Source organism: Pezoporus wallicus, unplaced genomic scaffold (genome assembly GCF_028554395.1).
Source record: "Pezoporus wallicus isolate ANWC-B61680 ecotype Strahan unplaced genomic scaffold, APGP_CSIRO_Pwel_v1 scaffold_6885, whole genome shotgun sequence".
In the NCBI taxonomy this organism is placed as follows: domain Eukaryota; kingdom Metazoa; phylum Chordata; class Aves; order Psittaciformes; family Psittacidae; genus Pezoporus; species Pezoporus wallicus.
Window position 1 is genome coordinate 4,036,148 of NW_026638858.1, and position 18,329 is coordinate 4,054,476.

General features: G+C 40.3%; 1 protein-coding gene across 3 annotated transcripts in view; it reads right to left on the reverse strand.

Annotated features, from left to right (window-relative positions):
- Positions 1-18,329, reverse strand: part of LRRC56 (leucine rich repeat containing 56) — a 52,985-nt gene that overhangs the window by 13,841 nt on the left and 20,815 nt on the right. For all 3 annotated transcript variants that reach the window (XM_057412804.1, XM_057412803.1, XM_057412802.1), the window contains exons 4-5: positions 2,763-2,859; positions 2,165-2,362 (exon numbers count right to left, since the gene is read on the reverse strand). In XM_057412804.1, coding sequence (XP_057268787.1) covers positions 2,165-2,362; positions 2,763-2,859 — 295 coding nt within the window. The remainder of the gene's footprint in view (positions 1-2,164; positions 2,363-2,762; positions 2,860-18,329) is intronic.

Consider the following 18,329-nt stretch of genomic DNA (forward strand, 5'->3'; position numbering starts at 1 on the left):
TCCTCCAAAATCACCACTTTGTTGAGCAGGAACGATGAGAGTATAGAAATAGACTTTCTATGCTGTTAGGATATACTGCACCATTTTCATGCTAGGAAGCTATGATAAGGAAGTGTCAGAAGTTGTATTTGGCTCCATAAGAGCCAAAAAATTAAGCATACTTTGTCCATCAGAAGCAGGCAGTGCTTCCTTACTGTAGGAATGTGTGTTTTCTTCTCATGATTGCATCTTTTGGTTACAAATAGTTACAAAAAGTGTAGTCTCTGAAGTATACTTCTACCAGTTCAAAACAGAAAGGCAAGAGTACAGTATTTTCTTTCGGATTCCAGAGAGGAATATTATCATAGCTAAGCACTGCCTTCTGTGGCTCATTTTACTGAGGGATACGATCGAGCCAACAATTAAATCTGAAAAATGTGAATAACTCATGTATCTAAACAGTGAGGGCATTTAAAATATGTGTATGTTTGCTATGTGATTGACTGTTAGTGACAGCACCTCGGTTTTCAAGTCTAAATCCAGGACAAATATCAAACCCAACCTTTTATGAAAATTAGTGGCATGGGCATGATCACTTCGAAACGCACAGCAAAGTTATGGAACATGGCACAGTGGAGTCATAGCACCAAGACCTGCTTTGCTTTCTAACTCATGCATTATCAGCTCTTTATGGGGACTGCAGCATTCAAAGTGAGTGCTGTATGCACATACACCTATGTGTATGTGCATAGGCCTGTGACCTTCCAAAAGACCTGGATGACAATATGTTGCTCACTGGCCATAAACTGTCATCTGATGATATGCATTAGACATTATGTGACCAAAATAGGAAAAGCCTATCTAATTCAACCAAATTTTTCAAACTCTGCTTTTCCTCCAATTACCTTTTCAGTATATGCCAAGATGCATATTTTTATATCCCAACAGATCAGTTATCACTGTGTTTTCATCTTTGTGACACAGAGAATCTCATGCCCTCAACAACTTCCACAGAACCTCCACAGAAAAGGTTTTTTCATTTCAGTACATAAGAGGTGAACTACTGTAATTTTTTGTAATTTGATTTTAACCTTTCAGGGGAAAGGACAAGTAGCAGTTCCTATAATACTGCTTTCCTAGTTATCCCAAGCTTTGTTTGTCTGAGGGTTCAACTTTGGAGTGTGGTGGTCCTGCAGCACTTGCTGTTGGACCAGCGAACCTCCTAAAAGAAATGTAAAAGCCCAAAGACAGACATGTAATTGAGACACTGCAACTGGCACATCTTGTAAGAAAAATATTGGCTACCTTCTAACCTGCTGCAAGATCCCTACAAGCTAGAAAGATCCAAATAGCTGTGGCCCATGCTGCCCTTGGTCTTCCTTTAAGACGCCTGTTTGCACTGCAAGCTGGGAGTAGACAGAACAGCTGTATGGATCAGTAAAAGCTCATTTTGAGTTTAATCCCATTCTCATAGGTAAGAAGAAACACATTGCTAGGAAACAGGCCTGAGTCTTCACTAGCACTCTTTGTATTTCATTTGTGCTCATCTTTTAGACAATACCCATGACAAGACAATATCAACAGACATGAAAAATGGGAAATACATCCTGTATCATCACTCAGAATGATACAATAAGAAGATGAAGAAACATAGAATCATAGAATAGTTAGGGTTGGAAAGGACCTTAAGATCATCTAGTTCCAACCTCCTTGCCATGCGCAGGAACACCTCACACTAAACCTCACTCAAGGCTCTGTCCAGCCTGGCCTTGAACACTACCAGGGATAGAACATTCACAACTTCCCTGGGCAACCCATTTCAGTGCCTCACTACCCTCACAGTAAAGAATTTCCTCCTTATATCCAATCTAAACTTCCCCTGTTTAAGTTTTAACCCGTTACCCCTTGTCCTATCACTACAGTCCCTAATGAAGAGTCCCTCCCCAGCATCCCTATAGGCCCCCTTCAGACACTGGAAGGCTACTATGAGGTCTCCACGCAGCCTTCTCTTCTCCAGGCTGAACAGCCCCAACTTTCTCAGCCTATCTTCATACGGGAGGTGCTCCAGTCCCCTGATCATCCTCGTGGCCCTCCCCGGGCTTGTTCCAACATTTCTCATTTCCATCTCAAAATTAAAAATACATTGCTGAAAATTAACACAATATATGCAAACTAAGTTCCTCACCTCTGCAGATTCTGCATTTGGCCTCAAACAGATAGGGTTGCCCTCCACTGTCAGGCGGCTCAACTTGCAACAAAGTCCCAGGTACTGCATCTGGTTGATGTCCTCAATATTGTTCCCTTCCAGGTCCAAAACCTCAAGGTGATCCAGCCAGAGGAGCTGGCTCAGGTCAGAGATATTGTTATAGGCTATGTAGAGTTCCTTAGCAGAAGTAGACAAAATAAATATATAAACCATAGGCTTGCACAAGTAACACTCAAGCTTTGCAAAATGTTTTCTAATATTTGAAATACTACATGACATCATGAAATCAGCATGCAAATGAACAAGTGTGGCTGCTGCCACCTTAAATAACTAGGGCTAATATGGCAATGAACACTGTGCTGCATTAGGCATCTTCAGGATCAGACCTGAATGTTACACCTCATTAAAAAAAATCAATACTGTAGCATCTCTTAAACTAACACATGCAATTCAAGGCATCTAACTAAAGTCCTTTAGAGAAACAAAGAGTCAGAAGAGAAAAAAGACTACAATTAGTAAGTATCAACTGAAGAGATAGTTTTGAGATTGTCATTTGGCAGGACACAACTATACTTACTCTTAGAGAGCTGCAGGAAGAGATCCCATCTAAATCTGCGAGCCCACAGTGAGCCATCCACAGGACATAGAGATGGGACAATGTGGTTCCAAGATCCCTTATAAAAGAAACAGTCCAAGCTCTATTTGAATGGATGAAGGAACTCCAAACTTGCTTTTTTTTTCCCTAAGACTAGGCCATTGCTACTTCCTTCAAATTTCACATTTTTTACAATAAATGTCATTTAAAATGTTCACCGTCAAAGGTGGAGAAAAAAATTATACCCCTCGCTACCTCTCTCTCAGACACCTTTGTTCTTGTATGACAATATGCCGCTCCATTTAAGCTTGATTAAGATTCTTCCAAGACCTACATCACGGTAATTCTGTCATAAATCGCAGGTAATTGCTAAGAATTAAGTGAAGTTTGTTTATGCTGGCATCATTTGCTCTACACACATAACCCAAATTAACGTATCTCAGCTGACTGCAAAGTCACCTCACTCTGCGCTCTTACAGAGTTACCTTTCTTCTGATTTTGCAGTTGAAAGGAATAGCACTCTTGCCAAATAACGTTTTTTGAATCAGCAGAAAATTCAAATCCTTTCCACCATATTTGCCTACCCTTTAGGTCTAGCAAAATATAAATAAGGGATCATTTATATGAATTCCAACCTTTCTGGTCCTAATCCAGAAAACCACATACTGACCTGCTTAAGTCCATTGCCACATGTGCAATACAAAGATAATGCAAAATGCAAAAATGGTGGCAAATCAAAATGGGGCTGAACCATCTTCTATTTTGGCAACATTAAGTTGCATAAGGCCACTACTCGATCATAAACAAAATACAACACTTCATGAAATAACAAACCAATCAGAAACTTAGAATTCTTTACTATACCCATGTTGTAAGGCTACCTGAATAATAAACAGCTAATCAGTGGGGAACTGTATATGAGAACAGTTTATCAGAGGAGATAGAGAGGAGTTCACAGAATCACAGCAATGGCTAATGTTGGAAGGGACTCCTGGAAGTAACCTTGTCCAGTCCTGCTCAGGCAGGGTCAGTTGCCCAGGACCACATTCAAACAGCTAAAATAGTTCTTAAATAGAGATTCTTGGACTTTAAAATGGTGGATTAGCTATTTTTAAATAATATAAATCTTTATAATATATGTTATAAATAATAATAACAATAATAATGAAATAATACTTTAATGCACTGCCTAGGCAAAATTGCAGAAGAGAAAAGGTCATGGGGTCCCTTCTAATCTTAGAATACAGTTCCCTTACTCATGTCTTCTCTCTATAGATCATGGGGGAAAAGAGCAGCTTTGCATTGCCCTCTGAGAACCTCTTGCAGCTTTGATGCAGCCTTGCAGAAAATAACCTTACAAATTGCCTGCTTCAGGGATACTGCACAGCCAGCCAGGCCAAGAGGCCAGGAACAGTACTTTTACAAGTGGGGTTGTATTATTGCCTGGCTTTTTTTGTTGTTGTTGTTGTTACTCCACTATATGAACACTTTGGAAGGCCCATGTCAGGAGCAAGGAGACTGCATATTGCTGAGTAAAGGATGGATGCATGGAAAAACATGCCTAGATGCCTCTCTCCTGCAATTTCCCCAACAGGATTGAAGAGGAGTTTCTAGTGTGAAACTGGGGATTTTCACCCCTCTGCCTTCTGGGTTTGTCCATGGGCATCATTCAGACCTATCTCACTTCATCCATCCTCCACCACTGCAGGAGCTCCACGCTTCAGGTGCCTCTGATCATCTCTTCTTTGGATGCTGCAAACTTAAGTAAGCTCATGATGGATACACCATACAATGTGTTTGCATAACATTTCATAGCCTTTGAAGTACAAACAGTGCAGTTAATCTAATGGCCAGAACAAAGCCAATAACAAAAATCTCAATCAACAGCACATCTCTTTCTGTCTCAGGCTACTCCTCCTCACAGGAGAAAACTCTCAACTGACATAAACCACAACTGAATTTTGTGTATCTAGGCTGCTTGCCCATACTGACACAGGACACTGCTGTCTAGTAGAGACACATGGGTAAAGCAAGCCAAGCACACACAGAAACTCCTTTCATGTATAAACAATACAGTTCCTTCTGCCAATTTGCTGCAAGCTTACTTTACCTCTAGTTTTTACAGCTATCAGAGCAACGGTGAACGCTTGGCATTGTGTCACTGAACCTGTGACCAGATAAGGACCTAAAAAGATGGGAGTTTATCACATTTCCTTCAAAGTACTCATTCAGATTTGTCTGTCCTGAAGGATCATAATGTCCCTCTGTGTTACCACATACCCAGCCTTGCAGAAGATCTTCCAGGGACTATTTACGTGTATTTTATAAATAAAACAAACACTGGTTTCTAAGGCTTCCTTAAGGAACAGATGCCTCCAAAGTAATATTTACATAAATTTATTATTAGATTTGCAAGCTGCATGCCTATAATAGGAAAGAAATTAATTTAAATTACAAAAGTAGAACCTACCACTAACCAAGGCCAACACATCCATAAACATAAATATGGCATTAGGAGTAATGTGAAGGAACTACATTGCTCATTTCACAACCCACTTAAAGCACTGATGTTTTTTTCTAATGTCAGGCAAATTTTGGTGCAGAATTTTCTTTTCTGTAAACTGCTGAATATAACTAAAGAAAGTGGTCACGCTCATTTTTGTATCATTGAAAGAGTGTTTCTGATAGATGCTCTGCTTATTAGGACAGCAAAACTGAAGACAACCTAACTTCATTATTTTACACGTGTGTGGTAAGGTATGATTGATGAGTTCTATTTTTATTTTTGTTTCTTGTACTTCCTAACTGCAGGTCTTTTGCCACAGAAGGAGCTTTCAGTACCATGCTTGTTCTTAACGTTTGTCAATATAAAGGATGCCAAAATAAAGCAATGGATTATTTCCCAAGCAGATTTTACACAAGGCCCTGAGAAGAAACAGCTATCCCCTCTGTTGCTAAAACCTGCATCACTTCATGGATTTTGAAGAAGTTCCCTCCTCCTACTCAGAGGTCAAAGACTTATACAGTTTAATCATATTTCCCTCTGTGTGTTATGGTTTTCAGTTTCAGGGCTGGCTATGGCTAAACCATGAATGGGGTTAGTCCCTACTCACAGCACCTGCTAAGTCACACACAGCACATATTCACTATGAATTATTAGCCAACAAATCTTCAAACATTCTCCTGCTGCAGACACCATCAGAAGACGCTAATGTAAATTACTTCTAAAACCTACTTACCTTACTCTTTACAATTTACACTGCCACGTCTGTAGTTTCAAATCTGTACCATTTTCATTCACTGGTTGCAGCTCTGACTCTCCTACAGCTAACTTCAGCACAAGTCAGGAGCAGCATGTTTAATAAAGTCAATACTAATCAAAGTATTAAAACTTTTTAAACTGGTTGATTAGTATTAGTACTGCAGAGAAAAGCGTTCAGTTGTATATCACACATCTTGGGTACTTGCAAAAGGCAGAACTGCTGCATTTGTTTGCAGTACAACGCAGTGTTTGATAATGGTCTCGTTATTAAGAAATGTTTATGCAGGAAATGCTGCAGAAAAGAAAAAAAACAAAGGAAGCTAATGGAAACTGGTTTCTTACGAGACAAAGGTTGGCTGTCCCAAGCTCAACTTTAATTCATGACACAACATACCAAGAAAGCATGAATTTGGTTGTTCTGTTTGGTATCACTCAGCCCACATTAGCCCTCTATTTCAGGAAAGGGAGCTAGCAAGCCAAGATATCTTTGTCCTCTTCAGAAGAGCACTTCTCCTCTTAGGAAGGGCAAATGACTGCCGTCTCTCCTTCCCTGCCATGTAGACAAGCAACAGTGAGAAGAAGAGGCAAAAAGACTTTTTCCTGTGCCCAGCCCTGATCACAGAACTTTGCTGCAAGTTAAAGCCATGAACAAAATTCCCCTCGCTGACTCTGGGGTCATGCTTGCTGCTGAAAGAGCCTAAAATTCTGGATCACACAGTCACATTTGGCCCTGCAGATCTTTACTCCTGCGTCCATAACAAGTCATCTCCAGTCAGAGATGTTATCACAGCAAAGTACATCTGCAAGTATTTTATTCGGTAACTAACAAATTAATCTTTTGGAATCTGCGTGAATCATGCTGCAGCATCAGAGAAAACTCCCTTGTTAATTACTACACAGATAATTGCTCCCAAGAGCATGTCTGCTGCAAGGTGAAACTGCAAGGTTAAAGCAAGCTGCTCCCCACAGCCCCATGCACCTGCATTTATGAAAATACTTTTGAAATATTCTGGCTGGTGAGAAGAGAACTTAAGAGCTTGCAAGAGATGGGAGTGCCTCCTCTGGGACCAGCCCTACTGCATCCAGCACGTCCACCTCGGAGGGAGGCTGGAGCAAAGCAAGGAGCTGTGTGAGCACGCATGACTGCCGTGTGCGTGCAAGTGTGCACAGGAGTATGTTTTCATTTATGTCAAGTGCAGAGGGTCAGATCAGACCAAACCAGGGAGATGCATCTCATGACTTTTTAACAAGAAATGGAATCAATGGGAATCTCTCTGATAATAATTCACCAGGGTAAATTGTTATTTATACTGTTATTAATTACAGTAATAAACGCTGTATAACAGATTACCAGGTTAGCAAGAGAGAAAATCCTCTAAAATTCTATGTGGTGTAACAAAACACTCCCTTCAAAATAATTATTGTCTGAGACAAAGATTAATGAGACACAAGTCAGAGATCAGAACCCTCCTGTATTAGGCATGACATAAACATAGAGAAAGTGAAAGTTTCTATTAAAAAAATGGGGTTGAGAATATGATTGAGAAGTTTGACAGCTGAAACAGGAAAAAAAATGATGCATTGTACAAAGCTGGTGGCAGTTGGTCATATGGTGCGGCACAGGAGTGACCCAGTGATGTGCAAACAACAAAGACCATATTGAAAGAAGCAGAGGACACTGCAGAGGAAATATAGCTCCCATTAATATACACAACGGATAATTCCATTCCAATGGACAAGTTTCCTGTCCGAGTGATGTGGAAGCTGAGAACTTTACAGGAAGGGCAAGAAAGTAATAGGTAAAGCAACGTATATCCTGCAGCTCAGGTTTGAAGCAGAGATGGGACATGCGGTAGGAATGCATATGTCATATCTTTTAGTTGTGATAAACAGAGGATTACAGCCTCTGAGGTTGCCAAACCAGTGTCCTCCAGAGCAATTACTCCACACACACCTATGCACTTGCCTGAAGAACACACACTGAATACGAGATCATGTTTTTAGTGTCCAAAAGTGGCAAGAAACCAACATATAGCTTCACCTTGGACCCATAAACTTGCGTTTATAATTGATTTTTAAAAAGCAATACTAATAAACTGAAGGGTTTGAAACCTGGGTTCTGACTACCTCCAGGTATTGCTGCAGGGGTGGGAATGAATCAAACAACTCTGTGCTTCTGCAAGGGTCCTGGCAACCCCCTCCACACTTGTGCACAACCCTTTAGGATTTCTTTCCCATGAAATCTGATGCTCCCATCTTGTCATCACTCCCCAGCCTGGCAGAGAACAGAGGGGCAAGGAACAGTTTGGCTTACAACACCTAATAACGAGTTTGAGAAATAATGTGTTCTTCCATTAATCCAACATCCTTGTTCTTCAGGGATTGACTCGTTCCAGCCAAAATTTCACTGGACAGAGACCAGGCCTAGAGAGCCAAATCCTGCTCTTGGTTTCACCACAATAAATCTTAAATAGCTCCACTGAGATCAAGCTACCCGGTAAACACTTAACAACAGCACAACCCTGAACACATTCATCAGCTTTAAAATTGTAGTTTCTTTTGGAAGCTGTTTTTGAATCATTCACCTTGAAATAAAACACTAAATCCACTAAACTTGCAAACTATCTCAAAGCACACATGCATCTGTTGAATAAATCTTCAGTAGCAATGCATCTAAAATAGCCATTAATGTGGATATTTTTTGGTTTTAAGGTTGCTCTGAACACAGATGCACTGGTAAGTGAAGAGGTTCGGATTTTAAAAAGTGACCAAACTACACTCTTCCAAAATAAAGGAAAAAAAGAAATCTCATCTCTGATCTACAGAAATCAAGTAGAATTTATCAAGCAGCACTGTGATAACAATGATCAGGTCCATATGTCAGCACACAATGGTTTGCTTATACAGATAATTCTGACATCAGAAGCAAAAACTTTTAAAGCCTGAATGTTATTTAAATCAGTAACATATGTCCTAATAGGAAGCTTACATAATAGTTTCATTGTACTCTCAAATAGCTGTATTCAAAATTGTAAAACTGATTGTATGCATGTGTTGCTCATACTTTTTCAAAACCACAACACAGGCCCCAAGTCATCAAGCAGTGCTGAGGCCATGTCCTTATATCCCTCCCATGTCCTTTTGCAGTCAGATAAATGTCATATGAATGTGAAGACCCAACCGGCTTTGCAGTATTGCAGCCTTGGTTGGTTTTGTACTTACTCTTCCAAATTCAAGTAGCAATACGCTAAATACCATTGTCTTGGGTCTCCTCTGTCTTGCACCTCACAGTCATGGCACTTAGGCTGCCTTTAGAATCTTAAGCTTACTTGAGCAAATATGAACCACTGCCCAAGGTGTAAGCTAACAAGGATCATGTCCCATCTTTTGCTGCCAGAAGCCCACTTTTAGGCTGAAATGCCATGGAAATGTAGCACCTAATATTCTGGCTTCATTCTGAACTCTGCAGCTTTTCCACTTTTTCGAGTAAGGGTTCTTAACCCTGCTGAGATGTGTTATTGGAGACTTCAAAAACCAAGCAAAAAGAAACTTTGCTAGGCAATTTTCAACTCAAAAGCTTAAACACATCAGCGAAAGGCAAACATGTTTTGGGCTGATCAGAAAGCATGCATTTACAAAATGTCTTTTTAAATAACTCCCTTTTACATTCAAATGAAGAATTTCTGTGTGAATGAACAGTTATCGTTGACAAATGTCTTTGCAGTAGGGTGTCTCTGTTGTCCCATCTTTTTGAGGCAACCTTCACATCAATAAGAAGCTGTTTCCCGAATGGGCTACAGTGGTGATGCTACTGGTCATATTTCTCCCAACAAAAGGATTTCACGGTTTTATTCCTTTTTTGTTTTGTTGGTTTTGTTGCTCCTTGGTAGCTTTTGTTTTAAGTTTCAGGTTTGGAAAGGGGCAAAGGACTGGCATATTGCTTTTTTACCTGTGGGTCTCTGCTGCACACTTTGCTGACAGCATGAAATTCAACTCCCATGGTGCTGCACAATGGGTAAGTTGCAGAGAGCATTCAGGGTTTCATGCTTCGTCCAGCCCCAACTCTGCCTTCTCAGTTTTGTTATGCCAAAGGGAAAGCCAGTTGCTGCAGCTTTCATGGGCTTGCTAAATCAGCTTGTGATTATCAAGGAGCCACATGCTTTTGGCCAGCACTTTCTCTAAAGTGAAAGCCTGAAAACGAGGACAGAAGACTACCCAGCTACAGCAGTCACAAACCATTCAAGGCAGTTTTGTTTTTGTAGAGGGCTGGAGCCAGAGACCATGCTGGTGGTCCTGATAGAGTACTTGAGCTCTGCCATGACACATCTGTGACCAATGCTTCAACCAGAGACACTCCGTAAAAATCCTTGTTCCACTACCACCAATGCCAAAACTCCACCTGCCTTCAGTGGGGCTGAGATCTCCCTCTCTGGTGCCATCAGGCTAAGATGGCATCTAAAGACAGGAGATGACAGCAGAAGAAAAATCCAACCCCAGTGAGATACACCTCTGGGCTGTTCTTCACTTACAACATTTTCACTCATTGTTGCTTTTCGTTGCCTCATTGAACTCACTGTAGCAACCACAATATTACACTAAGTGCTATGCTACTTGCAAGCACTTTATTTTCCATGTCAGACTATACCTCATTTAAATGAAAAGTGCTTGCTGAGACCAAGAAGAAAGAGGTATTTGTAAATTAAATTGAGTGCTCATACACTCCGCACTTCTGCGACTAGTCATAACCATGCTTAAGTTAACCCAGACACTTCTGTTAAAGTTAATACACATGAAATATATTTAGTTTCAAGTGTTCTCATTTTTAGTTGCTGTCAAAAAACTTAAAGCGGAATAATAGGCTTGATCAAAGTTGATGTGCTTGGAGTTAGGAACACCAATTCCCCAACATATGAATATACAGTGTGCGTGGGAAGGATAACGTAATTTTGTGTTAACTTCCTTTTGATCATTAAAGCTTCTTGTCAGCTTACTTATTGGTAGCATTTTAACAACGAAGGATCAGTTGCCTTAACTCAGGTCCCACGGTCTGAAAGGAGTAGGGATTGTCAAAGTGTGGTTCTGTGGGCCAAGACCTGACCTTGATCTTTTTTTTCCACCCTGCTCCAGCTCCTGCCCCTGGCATGAAGCTGCACCCCAGAGATGCTGTAGAAACCCACTGCACTGTGCTGCATCTCACTGGGTGCATTCTATTTTCTGCAAGAGCAAGTGATTTTTCAAATAGGATAAAGCTGAGATAGTAAATAAAACTCTCACACCCACATATCCATTGCTCCTCAATTTAGCCCTAGAGCTACTGACAGTTCCTATAGGTTTGGCAATTGTTCATTCTCATTGTTGAAAGTTTACATATTAAAAAAATAAAAGACAATGAAACTCTGGTTACAGAATGAATTATTTACATTAAAGGAATGAATCCCACAGTGCTTTAAAATTTTGTGCATGAATAACTTCTCAGACTCCCACACATTGTGTGCCTGTTTCACAGCATGCTCCAGGTCTGAGCTTTGGCAGAGTAAGACAGATATAGTGCAGCTTTGATTTGGTATAGATCTCATCCTTCAAAATCAACACTTGAAACTTTAAATGCTGCAGGGTAAGCAGAAGGAATGTTCTGTAAAAGATCCAGATCAGTTGACAGATTCAGTGATGTTAAAACGCACAAATAAAAAAGCCTCCAAACCCATGTTTCTAAGTACCAGAAAAAAAAAAGAATTCTAGATTAATTGACCATATAGAACTAAAGAATTGGATCAGCTGTGAGTCGCTATTCAACTTTTGTCATGGTAATGGCTATAGAGCTTCTACTGGAAAAACAACCAAAACTTGAGATGCTGCAGAAATGGGTTGACATGAAAACCTAGAGGAAAAAAAGTAAACTCAAGTGATTTAGTCTGAATGTACAGTGATGGGAATGCAGGTTCTTCAGCTTCTTTAGATTTGGCACATTTGTAAGATACTGATGATTTTCTTCCATGGCTGATGGGCATTTCTTCCTTCCTTTCTTTTTTTATCTGTGCATATATTCAGTAAGAAAACAGAATAAATACAGAAGCTTGCAAGGAACAGATACAGGAACAACTTGTGCCTGTGAATGGCTGGCAAATGCCAGTTGATCTCAAAATTTATTTTCTCTCTCAGCTTCTAATGTTCACCCCAGATTCGACATGATAGGTTTGTCTACATATTTCTCAAGTCAAGACTTTTTCCTTAAATGATAGGTTCAAGGGAGACATTCTCTGCTTCTACTGGCCTCCAGATGTTCTTTTGCAACAAGCAAACGATGCAGAAAAGAAGCTTGGGGGACCCCTGAGCCCATCAGTCTGCCTACTGAGGCAGATGAGACCTTTCTGGTTTCTATACTGTCTGAGAGAGTTGCTACAACACAGAACCTCAGCATTTCACAGTATCACAGTATGCTAGAGATTGGAAGGGACCTCAAAAGATCATCTAGTCCAATCCCCCTGCCGGAGCAGGAACACCTAGATAATGTTACACAGGAATGTCTCCAGGGAAGGAGACTCCACAACCTCCCTGGGCAGCCTGTTCCAGTGTTCTGTCACCCTCACTGAGAAGTTTCTTCTCAAGTTTAAGTGGAACCTCTTGTGTTCCAGTTTGTACCCATTACCCCTTGTCCTATCATTGTTTGCCACTGAGTAGAGCCTGGCTCCATCCTCGTGACACTCCCCCTTTATATATTTATATACACTAATAAGGTCACCCCTCAGTCTCCTCTTCTCTAAACTATAGAGACCCAGCTCCCTCAGTCTTTCCTCATAAGGGAGATGCTCCACTCCCTTAATCACAGTACACTAATAGACATCCCAGATCTGGTGTGGGTGTTTTAACTGGATGTACATTAAATTCCACACCCCATTGCTTGACTCCTTCCAAGTCAATTCCCACTCCAGTGGGATCTAGCAGTACGTGTCGTAATGTGTCCTCAGTCACGGAGGTGAGCCTTATGGTAGAGGTACAAACCCTCACAAGGGCTCTCAGCTGCCAGAGAAGCCACTGATCACTTCCCCTGATCAATGGAGAAACCTCATCACTTGTGAGCAGAGTAGCTCCTCAGCCACATTATCCAAAAGCAGACACTCATACCATGAATTCCAGTGGCTCTCTGTATCTCTTCAGTGAAGACAAAGATTTCCAAATTGACCTACCTACCAATTTTTAGATAAGCTAACTCAAATGTATTGTATTTTATATAATTTTATATAAGCTAACTCAAATGTATGGTATCACTGTTAAGTACAGACAGTAGGAAATGAAATAACTGTATTTCACAAGACACAAATATATAGATATACACATACACAGTTTTCTTTCAAACTATGTTGAGACTAACATTTCTTCTGCTCCATTAAGTTAGCTTGGGCATGCAAAAAGAAAAGAAACCTCATGATGATGGCTAAGAGTGGTATTTAATGAGTGTAAAAGGTAGAGAAAGATGACTCTCCCTGATTATGATGCTTTGTGAATTTAAAAGTAAATACCAGTTAACCTAAACTATTTAATAAAAAGTAATGGAATTCTTGAAAACAAAAAACCCCAATCCACTCAGGAGAATAAACAAAAATGCACTTTTACCTTAAAGTAATGGGAAGAATCATTGTATACTGCACATGAGAACAAATACTCAAAGTATACAAAATTTCCTTATTCACATAGATGAACCTTACAGAAGGTCTTTTCAACAAAGGTGGCTGTATTGTTTAAACACATATGAGTGACAAAAGAGGACTCATTACACAAATAAGCACATTTTCAACTATTTTTAAGATCCTCCAGTATGATTCAGCAACTATACTGTGTTTATTCCATAATGAGAAAAATTACACTACTGATCCTTATTATTTCTAGGATCAAAATTTAACATGTGGCAATAAAACCTTCTTTTCTTTAATTTAAGTTTTTATGCGACAAATGTTACATTCAAAAACTGGGTTTACGTTGGGATACTAAGAGCAAGAACTTAAAAAAAGTCCGTGGGACCTTACTAGGGATAATTATTATAATTATAAATAAGGGCAAGATAAACTAAACAACAACAAGTAAAGTAACTCAAAGCACTGTAAGTTCTTGCCTATGGTGAGGTGAAGCTAGGAAAGTGGGTAGTAGGACTGTGAGGCTGATGAATTTCAAACCAGGAGATGCTACCAAATGGTCTTTCAAACATACAATCCTTCGTAAAACTTCTGGTACCAAAAGTGGGTTGTAGGCTTCATTATCAGACGTTATTTTTCAGGTTCTCACCTCCACAAGAAGAACATAAAGTGCAGCTTAAGGCAAAGGGTGAAGAATGTACACACATTAATACCTGCTGATGGAATTGCAAACTTAGCCTAAAACACAAAGGCATTTCTAATTTTCTTTTGAAGGTACTGATCCAGCCCTTAGAGACCTGGTGCACCCTGTAAAGATCTCAGGACAGAAAGATAAAACTGTGCCAAACAGCCAATCAGAAATAAATCAATTGAAAAAGTGCGCATGTATTTTAGGAAAAAAATAGCAGCAGGTCCTTTGTGTCCAGTAATGTGCCCACAGAAAAAAAAGGAACAACTAAATTCACTTCTAGGAGAATATTCTGTAGAAATTAGATTGTAAAAACTGATTGCACACTGAGATTCTATTTATTTCTTCATTGTTTATTCAGATTGCTTGGCAGTTACCAACTGATGAATACAACCACATAGCTTACTCTCCCCTCCAACCTGACGCTCTTGCTTTTTTAAAATCAGCATTCCAAGAACATAATTTCCCACTGAATATAATTATTTTCAATTAAAAAAAAAAAAAACCAAACCAAAAATCCAAACCAAAACCAAGCTGCAGACAAGCAACTCTTGTACAAGAGAATTGAAGCAACCTACAAACCCATTAAACCAATGCTAAGATTATTTTCCTACCTATTTCCATGAACACAACAATTCCACAGCTGGATAGCTCCACTGGCAATTGGCTAATTACTATTCCCTCCCATCCCAGTTCTTTGGATTTTCTCAGACAACAGTTATAACCATTCTTTCTCATCACTGACTGAAATGAACATTTAGGTGTAAGTTTTCATTAGTGATCCCTGACATTGACAGCTGAATCAGAGCAGCTGCAAACCCTAACAGCCAGGCATGGAAGTACTTAGCCGCTGGCAGAGATCAACTAGTTATTACCAATGTTTTTATTTATCATATTATAGTAGCCATCCAGAGGATGCAAGTGAGATCATGATCCCATTAGGCAAAGCCTTGCACATAACTCATTCAAAAGACTATGTCTGCCCTGGAGACTGAAACTGAGATTGAAAATACAGTGAATTTCTACAGCTAACACAGGGTGCTGTAGAAACAACAGCTAACACAGGAACTGAGTCATATTTTTAAAGTCCTAGTTCAGTGGCTCATCCACAAAGCCAAGTCTTGCCACAACCTAGTCTAGTTAAAGCCTAGTCAGCCACAAAGGCCCTAGTCATTACCATTGCTATGTCCAGTTGGTTCAAAGAGTAAAGCTGCCCCTCTAATCCCAGAGACTGGAATCAGGTGAGATGATGGATCCCTAAAAGGTTCCTCATTCACTAAAAACAAATTGGTGCATCTTAAGTAATCACTACTTGTAAGCAAATAGTATTTGTATAGAACTTCATATGTTCCCTTTGGAAATGACAAAAGCTTTTATCTATATATTTTCTTGATGAAGGAAATGAGACATGGTTTGTAGAGCATGAGAGGAGCCGGAGATGTGGCTTTTGCAGGTGTGGATGAATGCACTTCTGTCACTGACCTTAAAACATTGAGGGCTGAATTCTTGCCATGGGACCAAGCAGTCTACCCTCAAATGTCAGAGAAGGAAGGCAGGAAACCTCTGGTCTCAGACCTTCTCAGAAGGGGAAAGCTGAGAAATATAGGTCTCCCCTTTAACTCACTGACACCCTGGAACACACCATACTGTCAGCACATCCACAACCTGGGGACTTCTTGCTTTGAGATGAGCCACATCTGCTGGGTGGACAACACCAAGTGAAGCTGGACCCCAGAGGAAATTGTACATGGAAAACGTCTGCGGCGTTCATGTGAACAAGCCCAGGCCCCAGCAGAGATGTTTACTGATCAAATATTCAACAGAGCTACATTGGCAAGGTTGTGGCTGAGGCAGCAGTAAAGAGAAGCTGAACTCTCATTTCAGATAGGTATGTGGCACAAGAAAGCACCCTGAAAGGAAAGGACACTTTTTACCAAACATATTCAAAGTGGTGTGCTTACTCAGATGAGCAGAGAAAAGGGGCACAGTTGTTTATTAAATAATGGGTTTATTTTAACTTGCAGGTGTTTAATGGCAGACTTGCTCCATACTTTATCTAGTATTTATTTACTTTGCTATTTCACTTGCCACATTCACTCCGTAAAAAGTGTTTTGTTTTCTGATGATCCTGTTAAGGTTTTCATACCCTGTATTGTACTACAGCTTGGATCACAAAATAGAAACATGATAGTGGTGCTTCTAGGGGAAGAGCTTACTCCATGGAGCTGCTCAGGTGACAGTGAAAGCAGATCCTCTCTGCCCTAAGATGATATGAATGCACTAGACTCTCCTCACTGACCCCGTCATGACCAGGAGACTTTTAAACTTGGAGCTGCAACGGTAGAACCTATCTCTTAACCCTGTTCCTTACACGTATGCTCTGTACCTGGCAGCCTGAAATCAGTGGCAGGGGAGTTTCAGCTAGGGAAGGCAGCATAAAACAGGATGTTGAAGGCAAGCACTATGGAAAGACACTGTAAGGCCATGAACTTGTGCCGGTGTCCTCCAAGCTTGCTGTAGAATGGAGCCTGACCTCCAGAATCAAAGAGGTGTATTTGTACAGAAAACAAGTTCAGCTTTCCTTGCTGGTGAAATCAGCCTGTCAGAATCTCTGATATCTGAAGTCGCAAAGACAGTCACACTCTCTACTTCGGGCACCTGACCTGGTGAAATTAAAGCAAGAAAAGACAGAAGCAACATATTGCCTTCCTAGTCAAGGGAGAGCTAGGCATCTCAGAGAGGTCTACCCAGAACAGATAAAATGGTCAAAGCAATCAGATTTCCCTAGGGCCTAATGCAGACAGGCTGACTGTGCTTTACTGAAAATAATCCACTCAACTAAAAGGAGCCGCACTCCTGTCCCCAGATCACTACATTTTATCAATGATATGAGTGTCCTTGAAGCTGTCAATGGTAAGTAAAACCTGAGGCCACCATAATGTAGCCAAGGTTTGTAACATTCCCAGGGATCTGCAGGCGTTAATAGAGAGAAGGTTTATTAATACAGAGATTAAGAATCAACTCAAATGCTTTCCTAGCTCCTGGCAAGCACCCAAAGTCCTCAAAGAACATGTTCTTAAGATGGACTTTGTAGCAACCTTAACTGCTGAAGGACTTTTCAGGCTGCCTACACAGAAGAAATAACAGAACTGTTTCTCCCTAAAGAAACTAGACTGCATTTGAAATTAAATGCTTTCCCCATCCAGAAAAACAAGTGCCAAAGTAAACAGCAGTGCTCTGGGCACTGAAATAAGGACATGAAGGGATTCACTCAGACCAGATGAGAGCAATGGCGCTCTGACTGCATGTTTAAGCACAGCCTAGAGCAAGAGCACCTGATCCCTCATTAAACAATATAAGCAAATATTGTAATACAAATAAATCATCTGCTGACAAACATTTGCATCTTTAATGCAAACTAAACTGAATTGATTTTAGATAACATTTTGGGATTTTATCTATCATCAAAATAACGCTGATCCCTGTTGCACAAAACTCACTGCATTTATGTGTAGTACCTACGCTAAAGGCATAGTAGTCCAATAACTGGAAAAAAAAACAACCTACCAAACAACAAAACCCTAACCCAAAACCCAGGAGAAATGACAGGCAGAAGAAAAAGCAAACTGGAGAAGGAAAAGAGCAAGGAAAGGAATAAGCAAAAATGACAAAGAAAAGACGAATTTAGGGGGAAAATGGCCCTAAATTTCTTCTGCTTGAAAGAAAACTATGCAGCAAACAGTGGGTGTCTAGACACACACTATCAACAATACATCAAATTTTGGGCTGATCAGTATCATGGCTTAGCCTTATACAAGATGGTATAACTTGGCTCAGATCCAGCAAAGCACTTGGGCTAATGTTCTATTTTCAGCCTGTGAGCAGTTCCATGGAAGTCAAACTTTTTGTAACTTTCGGAGGTGAGCATTTGCTTAAACTCTTTGTTGGGTAAGTACCAAGGAGTATTATTC